General features: G+C 41.7%; 1 protein-coding gene across 1 annotated transcript in view; it reads right to left on the reverse strand.

The window, feature by feature from the left end:
- Window positions 1–2632: 2632 nt before the first annotated feature.
- LOC130380650 (proteinase-activated receptor 2-like) overlaps window positions 2633–18427 on the reverse strand; it is a 38708-nt gene continuing 22913 nt past the window's right edge. The window contains exon 2 of the mRNA XM_056587921.1: window positions 2633–8690. Coding sequence (XP_056443896.1) covers window positions 7528–8690 — 1163 coding nt within the window. The 3' untranslated portion in view covers window positions 2633–7527. The remainder of the gene's footprint in view (window positions 8691–18427) is intronic.

Consider the following 18427-nt stretch of genomic DNA (forward strand, 5'->3'; position numbering starts at 1 on the left):
AATACTGTCTTCGCCATGGTAGCTTAAAGGCCCACTATGCAACTTTTTTAGCCAAAATTACATTAAGTATGCAGGTTGAGAGTTATGCTGATGGTTCTGCATCCATTTCTGGGTCGATTGGTGGGTGCGTCATTTTCCCATGTGGCCTCTACAGTGAAAAAGTGCATATGCAACTTGATGTGTTCGGACCGAGCGCTTCCGGATGTGACGCGGCGGAAGTATCCTCGAAAATGTAGTCAGATTGTAGTTTCGAAAATGCTTTCCGGCACAGACACACACCCAAACATGAAAGCGGCTAGATATAAACAGCCAGTTGCGAGGCAATTTGGCTTGATTTACCTTAATATAACAGGCTAGGAGTCATTGCGATGGTTCCATTATACATTTTTGTTCGATTGTTCGTTGTTTCAACTCCCCCTTGCGCATCTTGGCGGAGAAAATGAATATGTTTCTGCCGGCGACCCGCCGCCCACTCTCGCGGGAGTCTCGGGTCCCGCGAAGTAACGAATTGCTTTGCGGCACAGACCCCCAAACACGGAACCGGCTCGATATAAACACAAGTAACTAAGGGATTGTTACATTCATCATAGATCAGCCGACTAAAAAGAGACAGAGAAACCCAATGTCGGAGGAACAGAAGAGAAAGGGGAGACTGACCGACAGAGAGGCCAGACACGAGTAAACGTTGGGCAAGCTTTTCAGGAATAGCGTGAACTGAAAGAAAAAGAAGACTTAAAATCAGACTCCGACTTGGCCGTGTTGCTTTTGAAATTGTAAGTAGGCTACCCTTGGGTGAACTTTGTCCTCGTAGTATTCTTGATGTTGATAGTCTCTGTACAAATGTGTTTGCTCAACCATTTTGTTGTGAGCCCTGTAAAAATTGTTTTCTCGACCGTTTTGTTGTGAGCCCTGTATGTTTCTAGCTTGCTTGGTTGCAGCCATATAAACACCTTTGTTTCCATTGGTGTTTTGCTGTTCGTCTGTCTCGTCCCCCAGATACAGACTGAATCCCCGAATCCAGGTTCTTGTTTATTTAGATTATTATGTTGGCCAACACTCTCACACTGATTGTTCTGTTCAACGGTTGATAGTGGACCTGTTGTCCTTTGACTAGAATAGGATAGTTTCCTGGGAGGGTGTCGGGTGCCTTTTTTCCCCTTTGTGATTTCCTTTGTTTCTCATCTAACTCGAGTGGTGTGGGGCTTAGTACTGATGTACTGCAGCCAGGCTCCTCTGCCCCTTGTATCCCACTAGACCTCTCCCTCTGTCTTTCGTTCCGCTTCTTTAATTTCCTCTTAGCATTCTTTATAATGTGTTTTACATATGGTTGTGATGACCCTTCGCCAACATGCTCAATGTCATCCTTCTCCTCTTCTCAAGAGAGTCTAGCTGCAGACATCCACCCACACGCTCCAGACATCCACCCACACGTACTTCCGCTGCAGACAGAAACATCCACCCACACGCCGGAAATCGGATAATAAAAAATAAAGATCGGAAAATCAAATAAAAATCGGGCGTTACGTAATGTGTTTACATAAATGAACGGGCGTTAAGTAATGTGTTTACATAAATTAACGAAATAAATTAAGTTATAAAATCGGATAAACGCTTCCGGTTTTGGACAGAAGACCTGATACTCGCTGTTGACTTTAAGCTGGAGCTTATGGCTCTTCTCTTTCTGTAAATACACACACCTTATTCAGAATTCCCTCTGTGTTATACTGCAATCATCTAAATTTAATATTTGATAGGACACAAACTGATACTCGTATTGTAAAGCTGAAGGGCATCAGAGATTGAGGCTAATAGTTATTTTAAATACTATGTATGAGTGGACAGGAATAGTTAGAACAATTCCCCTTTTTACTAAAAAGCCTTTTTAACTTTCTATTTTACTAATTTCTTTGCATATGTTTTCTTTTACTTATCTATTATTTTATTTTATTGTATAACAATGTTTATATGTGAAGCACTTTGAGTCTGCCTTGTGTATGAAAAGTGCCATATAAATAAAGTTGCCTTGCCTTGCCTTGCCTTTAGCTTCACCTTTTCTGACATATTTATATTAGGTCTAGCTATGTTACATTCTGTTGTTTTAATATCATAAGGTTCGACTGCATTCCAACATAATTTATCATATGTTATTATAGCACTTTTGCATTCCTAAATTCACACACACACACACACACACACACACACACACACACGCGCACACACACACACACACACACACACACACACACACACACACACACACACACACACACACACACACACACACACACACACACACACACACACACACACAGCAATGTCACTGGCTGTCCACCCAGCGACCCAGAAACATGGCGTTGACCCGAAGATCCTCCTCAGCTGCCATGTTAAGGAAGACCTCCATGTCTTCCTGAAAATCAAATGTGAAGAGCAGGGGATACTTTTCTTCTTCATCAGTTGAAGAACCTATCCTTTCCAGGAGCTCCTGCTGTTCTTTTGCGTCCATATTCGGAAATGCGAGCTCGACCACCTTCCCCCTGAGCAAACCTGCATTCTGACGCAGCCAGGAAACTCCAGCCACAATGTTGTCAAGTGGCCCCTGTTTAATGGAAAATTAAATTCCACCAAGTTGGAATTATTTTATATTCAATTATATTATTTTTGCAACCAGTTAGTTACTTAAACTAAGACTTGGAACTGTAAGGTTCTACACCCCGGACTGCAGACAAGCCCATCCAGATAATAACACATCAAATTAGACAACAACGGCACTGTGGTGGGAAACATAACTGGAGGGGGTAAGTCTGTCTACAGAGAGGAGGACCTGAAACTGTTGAACACTGAGTGAGTTGAACACCAGAATAATTTGGTCCTCTTTAAATACTTAAAATAATGAAAGACCATCACACCTAGGAGGATGGCACATTCTTTACAAAAGATTATTGTCATGACTGAATGGTGGAAGATTCAGGGAAATTATCATTGATCTTTGTGTCTAAGATCAATGCAGGCAAAATATAGAGGAAAATAAGTCAGTGACTTATAAAAGTAAGCAGACAAACATTCATAAATATTGTCTATAGACACATACACATACATTCTTATATTCTTTCTACACACATACATATATCACCTTTAAATGTAATGGAATGTTTTATGTGGGATTCCAGGTGGCACTGAAGCTTCGTGTTTACGGTTGGTTTAAAAGTTGGGCATAGGGGGCAGTGGAAAAGTGTGCAGCAAGTTGTGCAGCGTTTGACTTCTGGCTTTGAATCATCCCTAAAAATCGAGTGATGCATCTACAAAAGACAGAAAAAAAATGTTACAATTGATGTTGTAATTGTAGAAAAAATTAAGATCAAAGACGATAAATTCTCACAGCACAGCAAACTATTTAAAGGCCGGTAATTCAGTAGTGGTTGTAGTCTAGACGAAAAAGGCTGAAATAGAAAAACTTAACATTTATTAGGGGTGTGCAGCAATTATTGTCCCTTCAGAGCATCAACTTTAACTATTATTGGCATATAAGTAATGATGAGATATATTTCTACCTCATACTGTACTTTACATCTGTTTCTCTCTGTCATTATATGTTTTATGAACTGTCTGAGCCCCAGCACCCTATTGACTGGGGGACATTGAACATTTAGAATCTGAGACAGGATAGTAGGCTATTACATAACAGTAATTCATTAACTTTTATCAGTTTTATTACATTTTTCATCTCTTTTACCCCTTTTAACTGAACTAAGTGCTATGATCTCTTAGTTATAAACAGATTGTATGAACTAAACAGGCAGATCGAATATTGAACGATCGATTTTGTCTATTGAATGATATCACACTTCTCAGCCACCGCTGCGGAGATGAACAGCTGATAGGTGCAACTCTAGTTAAAGCGAAACGAACTGCGTCAATTCAATTCGTGGTAATTATGTTATTACAACTTAACTCTGTTTTGGACTACAGATGACTGTCAAAAGTCCAAATATTAAAATCGTTTATGCTCCCAACACATCTACAAATCTCTAAAATCGTTTAACAAGACCGACTATAGGCTACACAACGTTTACAAAAAACATTTGCCTATCTTGCAAAAATGACACCTAGCTAGCGTTTGCCACCGTCAGTGTGGAATAAAACAACAAATGCTTCATATTGGTGTAACGTTCTGTTATTTGTTTGATGAAAAAATCTAAACTTAATGAAACTAATAGATCGGTAAAGAAATGCAAGTCTCGTGCATTTATAATTGTATCGCTGTGTTTTGAATAGTCACCTACCATAACCTCCAAGTGCAGCTGAGCCGAACGTCACATCTTCGTGCAGTGAGTCCCGTTGTTACACCGAATTCTGCGACCCACCGGAAAGTGTGACCCGAGGGGGCGCTGTTGAATAATGTGCAACTCGTGCTCCAGACATCCACCAGCACGCAATTTCCGGCGTGTGGGTGGATGTTTCTGTCTGCAGCGGAAGTGCGTGTGGGTGGATGTCTGGAGCGTTTGGGTGGATGTCTGCAGCCAGACCCCTCTCCCTCTTCTTCATTCCCGTTTTCACTCTCACTAGAACTAATGTCAGCATTGCTACACTCTTCCCTTGCTTTCCTAATCCCCTCATAACAGTCCATGTGTATGGGTGCACCCCTATTCCCCTGTGTGTTACATTTATTATCTCCTTCATCTAGTGTGACTTCCCCTTTAATTTCTACGTTGCCTGTTAACAGTGGATACATCTTAGTTGGTTTGTACGGCGGTGGCTCAAGCTTCAGAGGCAAAGGTTGAGCCTCTTCTTCCTTTGTGATTATTTTTCTGGCCACCCGTTGTAATGCGCGCACCTCTCTCCCTCCTCTTCGAACAAAGCTAGCACTAACTTTTCCCTGTCTCTCTTTTCCAAGGCTTTTTTACCACTTCTATTAGGTTTGTAGTTCCTTATTACTACCTCCATGTCCCTACACATTGTTGGATCAAAAGTCCCTCCCGCGGGCCATATTGTGCCTGATTTAACTGTCCGCTTCTCCCACTTCTCAGAAATTTGTTTTATCTAATTTCTGAGGAGTGGATTGTCTCTACTCAAAACTTCTACCGCTGTTGGTGCCATTTTTAATTATTACTTTATTACTTTATTTATTTTATTTATTGATTCTGAAATACACTATTTATTAATACAATTTATTTGAGTTTATTATACTAGTTAGTTTAAATACTTTATTGTCTCTAAGCTACAAATGTGAACTCTTCCCAGGCGCTCGTCTCCCCTACTGAAGATTGGAATGTGGCCCCAACCCTTCACTGTTATCTATTTTTAAACCTGGCCTGCATGCTCCTGCTCGTCCCGTGTTTTACTCATGCACATGCAGTTAGAGTCAGCGCGATAATGTTTAAGTCAAAGAAGATTTACAAATTTATTCAGTACTTCAACAAATTAACTATTCTCTAGCCGTCTAATTTATTTATGATTATCAACTACTTCAAAAAAATTAACCATTCTCTGTCCGCCTAATTTAGTTATGACAGAATCAACAAAAAATAAACCGGGTCGTAAAAATCTCAGAGGTAACTTAATCCTAACACGACTTAAATACAGACAATAAACTGATTCATACATTTTTTTATATTATATTGAAAAATGTCAGAATTGTTTGTAATTAATTACAAATAAAAGGTTGACCGAGCGTCGAAACTGGCCTTTTGGTTAAAACATGAACAGTCGGATGGATAATGAATCAACCAGAATTTCAAACAAGAACCATTGCCACAAAGCACCAAGATCAGAATTAAAGACTGGCCCCACCTCCAGATCCAACATCTGCAGCTCAATTGAATCACGTTTAGGGCATTGAACTCATTCAAACGATGCTTCAAACAACTAGCCTATTCCTTCAAAATAATGGCTGAACACATAAACACTCGACCAGATCACGAACAAACAAGAGACTCCTCAAAATACCAACTCAAACGGTACTCCAACCAAGAAACTTATCTATTCAAAAGTGCGAGAAGCCCGTTTTCTCAAGATGCCAAGACCGGAATTAGAAATTCTCCCCGCATGGAGCAGGAACTGCAGTCCAACTGGTCCAAGCAAAGAACCTAAAATTCACCAGTCGGCATCCCAAGGAAGCCCTTCTCAAATAAAAATGAATTCATCGACGGCAATGAATTCCAACCCAGCTCTCTGGGATACTCTCAGACATCCAACAGGTACTTCAACCGACCTGCGGACCTGTAGTGTCCTATTGGAACTTTCCCACTAATTCGATCCTCTAGAATACAGCCACAGGACTTTATAGTAGGTCTATTTAACCAAAACCTCAAATCACCAAATAACAACAACTCGTATCAAAATATGGAGCCACAAAGCTTCTTGGTCATTTAGAACCACAGAGCGCCTAGGGCCTATGTGCGCGCGCATGTCAATCTCTCCCGGAGCTCCCGTCTCTCTCTCTCTCTCTCTCTCTAACTTAGGTTTGTTTGACTGAAGAGACACTTTACCCGTTCACCAAGCGTTCAGACGGGGCAAAAACAGATCAACCAACCATTAAATGAGTGGTAAGCCAAACTTACCGAGATTAATTTTGTGCGCTTGGTTGTGTGATCCGTCCGCGCCCCGCCTTGCAGCCCGGCAGTTGGGCTGTCTCTTTTCAGTCCTGGTCGCGACGCCAAATTATGTTGTAGATTATAACCGAGATATAAAACACTCAGACTAATTCAAGAGAGAGAGTAAAAGAAATCGAGGGGTCCGGAGCAAGTATTGACAAAAGACTTTATCGTGAAGTACAACAACAACGATAACAGCCGGGTGGGTCTGTCAGAATCACTCCTCGTCAACAGATTCCAGCCTCTTCTTAAACACACAATAGCACAGTACTCAGCAGTTTCTTGTTTTTTCGGTGTCCACACATAATCAAACACAAATACTTCTAAACAGATGGTCACCGAGATAATCTAGGACCCAGGAAGTGGAGTCAGCATGCATTGTCTCAGTAGCTTCCTGCTCCTGGTGGGTTGTGCCCCAACCCCTGCTCTGACCCAAGACTCCCAGGCCTCGTGACCAGCCCTGGATCAAAATCCAAGACGCTTTACATGTTTTCTACCATTAGATATACAGGCCTAATAATAATCATAGTTTACCATAGAATATAATCATTAATTTCTACCACACCACCACAGACCGAATAGCTTCTCTCGTATTCTTCTCCATTGTCTCTGACTACAAGTGAAACTGGCGCGCGACCTAGACGTCATCGTTCTCAGCCACTCCCTCTGTTCGCTGATTGGACCGCCAGAAATCTGGTTTCCATGGAACGCGTTCATATTAAGCAGACCCAGACCTAGTACTGAAGTTAAATGAAAATTGAGCGGAAGTAGTTGGGTGGGCGGCGCCAGGCTAAGCAACACCAAGGACCAGATAAAAACAAGCAATTCTAATTCACAGAATATACACATTCATAGGAAAACAAGCTCTTGTTAAAACGTTAAAAAGTGTGTCGCGTTGTGAGGCAGCACCTGCCAAGTCCAACACGCCCCCCCACGGTCAGCAGCTGCTGCTCTTGGTCTTCCCAGAGCTGTCAGAGCTGTACGTACTCTTCTTGGACTTCTTGGAGTTCTTGAGTGCATTGAAAGACACGCGCATGCGCTCTGCCTTGCGCTGGCTGCGGCAGATGAGCGTGTTCCGTATGTGTTTGCGGAAGTCCTCCGAGATGAAGTAATAGACGAAGGGGTCGATGCAGCTGTTGAGGCTGGCCAGGCACAGGGTGATGATGTAGAAGCCGTAGCCGTTGTTGGTCCTCTGGGCCAGCAGGAGGCCGTAGTGCACCAGCAGCATGATGTTACTGGGACTGAAGCACACCAGGAACATGACCAGCACGGTGATGATCAGCAGCACCGCCTTGCGTCGTTTCTTGGCGATGGCCTCGTCCGTCATGGAGCTCCACAGGGCCTTGAGCATCAGCACGTAGGCCACACTGCACACCGCCGCCGGAACTATGAATCCCAGGATGCCCATGGTCAGGAAGTAGCCGGCCGCCAACTCCCTCTGGCTACGAAGGGTGACGTCATGGCACGTAACGATGTCCATGTTGCTGACCCTCACCGTCTGGTCGTACAGGAAGAGGGGCGTGGTTAGGACCCAGACCGCCAGCCAGATCAACACGGAGACGGCCACGCTCACAGTGTTGTCCTTTCGTTGCCGGGACAATGGCTGGATGACACCCCAGTAGCGCTGAATGCTGATGCAGGCAATGAAGGCGGTGGAGCAGTACATGTTGGCGTAGAAGAACCCCACCAGGACCTTGCACAGACCCTCACCGTAGATCCAGTTATTGCCGTTTAAGTGGTAGGCGATCTTCAGAGGGATCCAGATGACAAAGAGCAGGTCACACAGCGCCAGGTTGGCCATGAAGATGGAGGACGGGTTCTTCTTCTTTGTCCGGAATAGAAACACCCAGAGGGCCAGAGCGTTGGCAGGCAGACCCACGACAAATACGATGATGTAGACGATGGGGAGGAAGACTGTGGTCAGCGGACTCTTCAAGACCGATCCATCTCCGACGCTGATGGTCACACTTCTGACGCTGATGTTCACACTTCCGACGCTGATATTCACACTTCTGTCGTTTGCATTCTTCTTTCCCGAGTCGCTGATGCTCACATGTGCTTTCCCCGTCACCGCTTCCCCTTTAAAGCCTCGATCGTCGTCTGGAATGAAATACAAAGAAAGTATTGCTGTGTCCAACTGAAAGTTCCACTTTAAAACACATATTCAATGCCTCAGGTAAACTTTAACTTTTTAGGTGAATGCTCCTTCCACAATCTTTCACCTAGAGCAGGGGTTTTCAAAGTGTGAGAGAGTGAGCCCCCCCTCAGAGGAAAAATTCAGCTGAGCCCCCCCCCCCCCCCCCCCCATTTTTTTTTCTAAATACCTGTGTTTTGTAAGCTATTTTAATTATTTTACACTTTTCAAACATCTCCGATCATAATTTTAAAACATTTGGAACATATTTTTGAAACATTTGAAACAAATTTTTTAACATATTTTTTAAACATATTTCTGAAACATTACATATTTTTGCGTTTTTAAACAACAAAATGTAACAACTTTATCTAAGCATGTTTTAGCTTAACCTTTTTTAAATACATTTGAACATCTTAATCTGTGTAAACTGCCAGTTTACAGATTCATTCAGGGTCCCCGATTCTGAATTTTCTGAGTCTAATCAGATCTGCCTTTTCAGTCCAGAGATTCGACTATTCGGCGGGGTTTGTTTACCGGCGTTGCTATGGTGACCTCAATTATTATAACCAACTGAAAACGACGCCGGTTTGAAACTAAAACTGTGATTCTGAAAAAAGTATAAATGCTATCAAAATTCCGTTTAGATAGTATTGAAGATACAAGTGTGTAGATTTGTTTAATGGTTTGAACGATGGTAAACGGTTGAAAAAGGAATGAGTTACGATGTCTAGAAGTAGGTGTATCAGAATGGGCTGACGTCTTCAATGAAAACAGCTGAAAACGAAGCAGTATGAAACTAAAACTGTGATTCTGAAGACATTTTAAATGATATCGAAATTCTGTTTCGATATTATTGAAGATACAAGTGTGTAGATTTGTTAAATGGTTTGCACGAAGATAAACGGTTGAAAATTGATTTAGTTATGTTACTTCTACAGTTGAAGTACGACTGATGATTTGAATCATCGTCTTTCAGGGTTTTCTTCGGGTTTATTTTTTTCTCACGTCGCGCCCCCCCTGAAGAACTCTGGCGCCCCCCAGGGGGGGGCGCGCCCCACAGTTTGAAAACCACTGACCTAGAGACTCTATTCTAATTTTAAAATATTTAGATTAGCTTGGAATCGTAAAAAAAACTTTTTTACTTTTTAAATATAAATTCTTACATTGGAAGACAATGGGAGGACGGTGGAGCTGTCACGCCAAATTTGCACCGGGTGCCAAATTTGTACCGGGCACGTCATCAGTTGTCCGTTGCCAGGCAACGGACAACTGATTACGTAAGGGTTGTCCGTTGCCGGGCAGGTTTCAAAAAACATTCGCGCTCATGTTGCCAAAGACGAAATAACATAATACAGAAAACGGATCGCTAGATAACACTTGTTTTTACTTTATATTTGTATTGTATTTAATTGTTTAATCAAATTTAGCAAGTAAACTGAGTGTTTAAAGTAGGTCAAGGACGAAATAGCACAATACAGATAACGGATCGCTAGATAACACTTGTTTTGAACGAACTTGAAGGTTCGCGAATGTTCGTGAACCTTTCACGTCATTCGACGTGATCGTCCGTTGCCAGGCAACGGACGACGCGATCATCTGTTGCCAGGCAGGTTTGGAAGGGATTACATATGGATGACGTGCCCGGTACAAATTTGGCACCCGGTACAAATTTGGCGTGACAGAGCCGTCCCCCCATTCTTCAATGGGGGGACCCACACTTCAAACTTCGTAACTTGGTCATTTAAAAAAATCTAACCTTCATTCAAACATTTAACAAATCAACACACTTGTATCTTCATGTATATCAAACAGATTTTCGATTACATTTTTCCGAATCACAGTTTAACTTTGTACATTTTCAGTTGGTCTCATTCTGTTGAGGCTCGAAAATGAGGACGTTGAAGATAGTTGACGCTCTAGCTAGCCCAAGGTGGCTTTCACAAAAGCTAACCATTTTGGACGTTGAATAGCCTAAACAACCTCAATATTTAAACTAGAAACACAATGTCAAGCTTAAACTGTTACGTTATTTCTTATTACACTGGCGCTAAAATGATTAATCGATTGGAAACATGATTTTTTTATATTGGGCGGTTGTCTGTGGGGACACCCGTTTATATGGCTAGAGGCTAGGTGCTTTCTACGTATGCGGTTTACCCCCGGTAGAAGCTACATGCTAACAAAAATGCTTAAAGTATATTTTTTCACATCATGCTATCACACACACACACACAAACACACACACACACACACACACACACACACACACACACACACACACACACACACACACACACACACACACACACACACACACACACACACACACACAGAGAACAGCTCAGCTTTTCTATAATTTATCTCAAATGTATTCAAACATGATCGCTTCAGATATTTGTTGAACTCTTCACTTTATTTGTTCTCAACCATTTTAAATTGTTTAAATGGTGTGCATGTTTACATTGTTTTTCTCCATTTAGACTCTGTTCAAACTCCTTCACTTGATTTTTAGCCATTTAACATTTCTTTACGTCTTAAACTATGTGGCTTAAAACATATTTTTCAACCACACTTTGCACTACAGCATTGCCCGCATTTTCTGCAGGAAATACATTTTATATTTGCATCAGTGGCTTTAAGGAGGAAATACAGGTTTTAGCAAGATCGTTTTCAGATCGCTCTTAAGTCAACAGATGGCAACAAAAGGTGTGTAGAATGGCCCATAACAGCGTTTCACAACATTAAGGGGTCAGGCACATCAAAGCACGGAAATGTAACACACACCAAGTTGTAGGAAATAATTATTTTTAAAAAAGCTCACACACAATATTTGTATTGGCATGAAGCAAGAAATGGCATTAAGTTAAGGTCAACAGTATCTTAAACAGTTATATTTCACACAGAGGGTTCCACGAGAGAACTACTGAATATCTTGTCAGAAAAATGTATAAATATTTATATGATCTCAAAGTCATAATAACCTTTCTAGGAAGGACTCCGGATTGGAGCTTGGTCTGATCCCTGCCCCACACCTAATATAGACCTCTGAAGAATAAGTTCCGCCTCCACGGCTCCCGTTTCCCTCGGTCAAATGTCTATGGGAAATAACATGGTGTTTTTGAATGATAGCACATAACAAACCCTGTAGGAGGCGAAGAAGTAAAAGCTGCACCACATTTTGAACTACACACTTTTTCCATCTAGTTTCCACTGGGGTTTTGAATTGTCTGTGCCGTTAAAGTAGTTAACTATTATGAAGAAGCATTACTGTTCTGGTCAAGGTCATGCAAAATAAAGCTATGAGAACACATGAGACTTTGAATCGACTCTGATTCCTCTGTATTATAATTCAATTCATTATCTGTTTTTCTAATATTTTTCCAGCATGTAAAATATATATTATCATAAACAGTATATATTACTATTATGAGCTACAATCTGCAATCAATCGAATATCTCAACAATATCTCCATAACAGCCAACAAACTCTTATCACGTTAAAACCAAAAAGTTAAGTCGTTGATAAAAGAGGCTGAACTGAAACTGAAATCACGTGTGAAATGACCATCATGTTATGTTTTGACTGGTTGCAAGCAAGGACATCTAATGGTGTGTTCCAGATGACTCGGCCACAAGCCTTTCGAGTTGCATTTTTGACATAATTGTTCCTGTCTGGTAGCATTTATAGCGTTCCCGTTAGTCTTTGCGATTATGTCATGTAATTGTCATTTTTATTGTTAGCTACATTAGCATCTTTAGCAAAACCATTTTGAAAACAAACAACACAACTTAACATTGTATTGCACGCACAGCAACACTGTGCAACGCATACATTTGTGACCGGAATAAAGTAGCAATGTAATCAAGTGTGTAAGAGCATTTAAAATCGACATTAAAATGACGAATGTTGTACAAATACAAAGAAAATAAATATCTTCATGGGCGCAGCCATTTTTTTTGTCGAGTCGCCTCGGTATAATTTCGAGGGGGACAGACTAAAAGGGGGCATGCCTCCATGCAATGCCGAAAGAAAGCTGGGAGATTTTCCCACTCGCAATTTGGAAGCCTGGTGTCCGAGGCATATGGAACACACCATAACTCCCTCTTCCCTAACAAGTATGACGTATGAATTCAGCGCAGATCGGCACTAGCTCCCGGTTAGCATTCAGGGTTGCCAACTTTGGCTGGAGTGAGACTCTGCAAAATTTCAGTGGGCGCATGTGCGCGTGCCGAAGATTCTTGATATCCCTATTCCTCATTTTTTTTACAAAACAGTCCTTGTTCAAGTATTATAAATTGTTGACGTAGGAGATTCAAAATGTGTTTAGATATTTTTTAATTGTGCATTAATTGCACATTCCCGTCACTGGAAATTATGGGGAAAACATTTTCGTGATGTCGGCTTGACGTCTTAAGACGTGTTATGCAATTTAGGCACATTGTTTTCCTCTCGCCTTCTATAGTTCTCCTTCTGCCTGCCTGCCTGCCCGTTATCGAACCTCCGCCTGCCTAACTATCCGTCCATCATCGAGCCCTTGCCTACCCGATCGCCCGCCCGGCACCAAACCCCCGCCTGCCTGACTTCCCGCCTCGCTTGTACCAAAAAATCCTGTTGCCCTTACCCTGTCTCCGCCTCCCTGTGTCCAGCACTTGGGTCCCAATGTTCTGTTCCTTAACACCCGTTGCTAATAGGTCAGCCGTGCATCGCTCCACGCGTGTGTTAAATACAATTTCCCTCCTTTTAGTTCATAGTTACCATGCCGAAATACTTTGTCAACTAAAGTGAGTTCAAAGCGATCCGGTTTAGTTGACTTTCTTCAAGACAACGACAGACGCTCTGATGATTCTACTTCTGTACGTCAACTGGGGCCAGATTTTGATAACAGAGTGAAAACGCTCGTAGCTAACGAGGACTCCAGGGGTACTCGTAGGATGCTAAGAGCATCGTTAGCCTACTATAGCGTCAGTGGCTTCACTAGCGGACACTCCGTGTATTGGATGCGTTTTATGAAAACACATCCAATACCACGGAATGACCAGCTGACGCAATTTCGCAACCAAAAGCAGTGGTTACCGCCGATATATTACTCATAGACTACTGTTAGATTTAAACATCAAAGATCGAGACATGTTGTCTCCCTCTGATTTTAATTCAACCATCGTGGTTAAAATGTCTTCATATTGATCAATGACAGAAGACATAGGCTACTGTAGAAATGCATCATGCTGAGAACAGCGGGTGTCGGACAATTTCTGCAGGCGTTTTTTGTTGCGGTTGTTTGCATTAAGCACTGTAGGCGCTTCGGTGAGGCTGTGTGGAAGTTCACTATTTATCGGACCGTGTCTAGACTGTAACGAACATCCCTGACAATAGTTAATCCCGTTTGTAGTCTATACGTTGCATTTTCAATGTCTACAAACATTCTAGAATAGACAGTGTGCGCCAATCAATGAAACCTTATGCGGAATCAGATGAAGTCGGCTCCCTTTGTTGCGCAAAGCATGTTTGAGAAATCAGCACATTAAGATAAATGTAGTTGTCACACAAGCTATTTTAGATTTTTGTTACAGTTTTTTCCTATCGTTTTAGGCAATTTACCTAAACCATGTTCACATTCCCTAAACACTTCACACAGTGAGCATACCAGTAGACCATGTGAACCAAACTGTGGTTACTTGCCCCTATGCTAAGATACAAATGCTGGCAATGACGCCTTCTTCCAAATTTCATGGATACCTGCCCCAGTCAATGTTCACTACCGGCAAAACGCTGTGGAACTACAGCATATTTTACCAATGTTTAGATACTCTGTTCGAAACAGTGAACTTTCTGTTCAAAACCTAACTTATCAGTAATTTAGATCACTGTAGATGGAAAGATGCTGCATTTGGACAGACAAATGAAGTTACATGTTTGAATAAGAAAAAATATTTAGTTTATAGTTTATTTATTTTATTTTACAGTAATTTCGATTTTTTTTCCCCCTGTGCACCATAGTTCTTGGTGAATTGGCATGGAATTACTTTTTTTACGTAAAAGCAACGCTACATACAATGATCTGTACAAAACACAGAGGATAAGTTTTGCAATGCAAAACACCTGGTGGTCATTTCAGCTAAAGACCTACTCAGCTAAAGACCTACTCAGGTGTTTTACATGTAATTTGTGCCTCGTTGAAAAAGGGCCTTCTTTGGCATTTGCTTTGGACTTCTTTACGTAGTTGGTATAGGAAAATGGATGCAGCAAGAGCAAGAGCAAGAGGCAGAGGAAGAGGAAGAGGTGGAGGTGGAGGTGAAGGTGAAGGTGGAGTAGGAGGAAGAGGAAGAGGTAGAGGAAGAGGTAGAGGAAGAGGGAGAGGTAGAGGAAGAGGGAGAGGGAGAGGAGCAGCAGCAGCAAGGACAGTTGTATCTGATGAAATCAGAGCAACTGTCATCGACCATGTAATCAATCATGGTCTGTCCATGAGGGAAGCTGGTCTGAGGGTTCAGCCGAACTTGCCAAGATCAACGGTGGCATCAATCGTGAGGGTTTTCACACAAACTAACAGGTACTATACAGTATTTACAGCATTCTGACTGATGTGTTTGTGATTTGTTTCTGGATCATATATTACGTACTTACTGTATGTAATTTGCATGACAAAAACTGAAAATTGTTATTCTCAGTTTCTCATAAAACACTTACAGTATTTACTGTATTTACAATTACAGTACATTTACCACACTCAATTGTGACATATTTTGTGGGAGGTAAACCGACATATGAACACTGTCAGCAGATACTTGGCTTGGATTGTCATACTGTAATATTACAAACTTTATTACTGTAGTCCAAAGAAGTGTTTGTCTGTGTTTTTTCTCTTTTTTTCAATGCAACACTACAGGAAATCTATGCCAAACTGGAGGACACAGCAACATTTTATATATGCAATTGGCAATGCTTCAAGATGTTAGTGTTTTTTAGGTCATAGTGTTCTGAGAGGAAACATGTGTTAAGTTATGGCAGCATTGTTTGTGGTGTGGTTGTTGTAGTGCATTTTGCACCAAAGGTTAACAGATATGCAGAGGTGTGTGTCTCTAAAGCCTACTGTGTTAAGTGATAGGGAAAAGTGACCATAGTATGGGTACATGACCGAAAACGATAGGAAAAAACTGTAATATGGAATTATTTCAGGGGGGGAATTTCGTGAAAAAATGTACGCACACTGCATTCAGGATTAGGACTGATACATATGTCGGCCTAGGCCTAATCAATTGTGTTTTAATATCTTTAGCATTCATATTATTGCACTCTATCCTGTCTTAAAATATCTCCCCATCAAGGCTGCTTTTGGCCTCGATGGGGAGATATTTTAACTAGGGCTGTAACGATACACCAACTCACGATTCGGTTTGTATCACGATTTTTGACCCACGGTTCGATACATCCCACGATTTTTTTTAATTTAAAAAGCATTTTATTTAAACAACACTAATATAACAATTAAGTTAATGTAACATTTAATAAAAAATAATTTGGAACACTGAACAGATTTGAACAGAAAGAATACTATTAAAGTATAGCTAAATTAATTAATAAATAACCAAAGATTGCAGTTGGAGGATGCTTGCAGGTAGGCAAAAACCCTCAACTAGTTTGGTTGGTTTAGTCAAATATCCTATTATCGCTTCTTATTAGGCTATGTAGCTTAAATAATGACATAATTAGGCCGTATAGAATGCAACATGTTTAATAGCCTAACTTTCAGTAGATGGGAAAAAACATGAACGTCTATGAACGTCCCAATTACGAGGCATAGTGTTACGAGTAGGGTAGGCCTATGTGTGTGTGCGAGAATGGCAGTGTGCGTGTGTGTGTGTGAGTGACGTCAGCGAGTGAGTGGACGAGCGAGGAGAGCGAGCGGTAGCGTGTGTGTCTGGTGAAGAAGCGAACGACTCCGGTAGAATAAAGTACCCATCCTGTCAATAATCGGTGGCCGCTTCATTCCGACCTATAAGCAGACAATTACAAACCTACGAACGTCGTGAGTGCAGTGAACGCGTGTTCATGTTAAGAGGAGTATTGGGAAATCCTCCAAGGAAATTTACGATGGATCGCAAGATCCATTGTGAGAATGATCGTACTAACGTGGATCCATCGTTATCGGGAAATGGGGCCCAGGCTTTACAACAACAACACCTAGGATCAATGCGAATTAGAGAGGGATTTTGAGGTAATACAGAATGCGTACACAGAGGTTGCAGAAACTGTTTTAGATAAACCCTGGAAGAAGGAGAAACAATGGATTAGCGAGGAATCATGGCAGCTAGTCGATCAAGGGGAAGCTACCAATAATAAGATCATAAGTAGGCTACTCGTTCAGAAAGGGTGAGGCTATCCCAGAAGCTTGGAAAAAAGGGTTCATCATAAAGCTGCCGAAGGAAGACAACCTAAAAGATTGTAAGAACTCAAGAGGCATAACACTGCTGCCAGTCTTTGGGAAGATACTGGGACGAAATGTCATTGACAGAGTGAGGAATGGAGTTGACAAGAGACTGAGGAAGGAGCAGGCGTGCTATAGGCAAGGAAGAGGAAAAACAAACCAAGTCTTTATACTGAGAAACATCATAGAACAAGTAAACAGGTAAAGATTTTGCTGATGATGTGGCATTACTATCTTCCACAAGACAGCACATCCAAGACAAAACCACCAGAATGGATGAGGCAGCCAACAGGGTAGGGCTTAGAATCAACCTTGGAAAGACAAAATTCTTCAGAACCAAGAAGAAAAAACAGACAAGAATAAACATAAACATTGATGGGCAGGTAATCGAGGAGGTGGAAGAATTCACGCATGTTGGAGCAAAAGTTAGTAAAGAAGGAGGCGAATTGAAAGACCTACAGAACAGGCTTTCATAGGCAAGGGGGACCTTTATCAGACTAAAGAGGATTTGGAACTCAAACAGCATCTGGAGGAGAACTAAGTTAAGACTGTACAAGACCTTGGTGTTACCTGTCTTGCTGTATGGTTGCGAGAAATGGAAAATTAAGAGAGGTGATGACAAATGAGTCGATGTGTTTCCCATAGGCCTACATGGACCAATGTGTGGCACAGCGCCACAGAATCAACACCGAGCGCCACTAATTGATTCCGCTTCTTTTTTCTTTTTGTGTGATTTTTAAATATAATTATCGTTCCGTTCATTCATCTCCTCATAGCACTCTTTCTCCCTGACATTCGCATTCATGCCAGTGGTGCACAGGTACACTTATATAAACAGCTGATTCGCCCGCTCCTCCTCTTAACGCGCCTATCAAAGGAACCCGAAGCAGCGGGATATTTGGTACAGTGAAGATGGTCGGCGACCGTTTTACCAATGTTTAGCATGTTATACTGTGCTGAAAAACAAATGCCCAAAATGATTGCTAACTCGGTTGTTAGCCCTTATGAATAGGGTTGAGCACCGAAACTCTGTTCCAGTAGGGAACTGGTTCCGACGTAAACGGTTGTAACGAGATCGAATAAGAACGCACATTTCGGTTCCTCATAACGGTGCCTGGCGTTTTTTAACGCCCCCTGCCCCGCCCCCATGGTGTTGCGGCGTCAACTTGCGTTAGTGCTGGGCGCTATACCGGTTCACACTGAATAACGGTGTGTATTTTCGTTAGGATAGGATTTTTGTATATAGCGCCATACCGGTGTATTTGATTACACAACGT

The sequence above is a fragment of the Gadus chalcogrammus genome, chromosome 4 (genome assembly GCF_026213295.1).
Source record: "Gadus chalcogrammus isolate NIFS_2021 chromosome 4, NIFS_Gcha_1.0, whole genome shotgun sequence".
Taxonomy (NCBI): Eukaryota; Metazoa; Chordata; class Actinopteri; order Gadiformes; family Gadidae; genus Gadus; species Gadus chalcogrammus.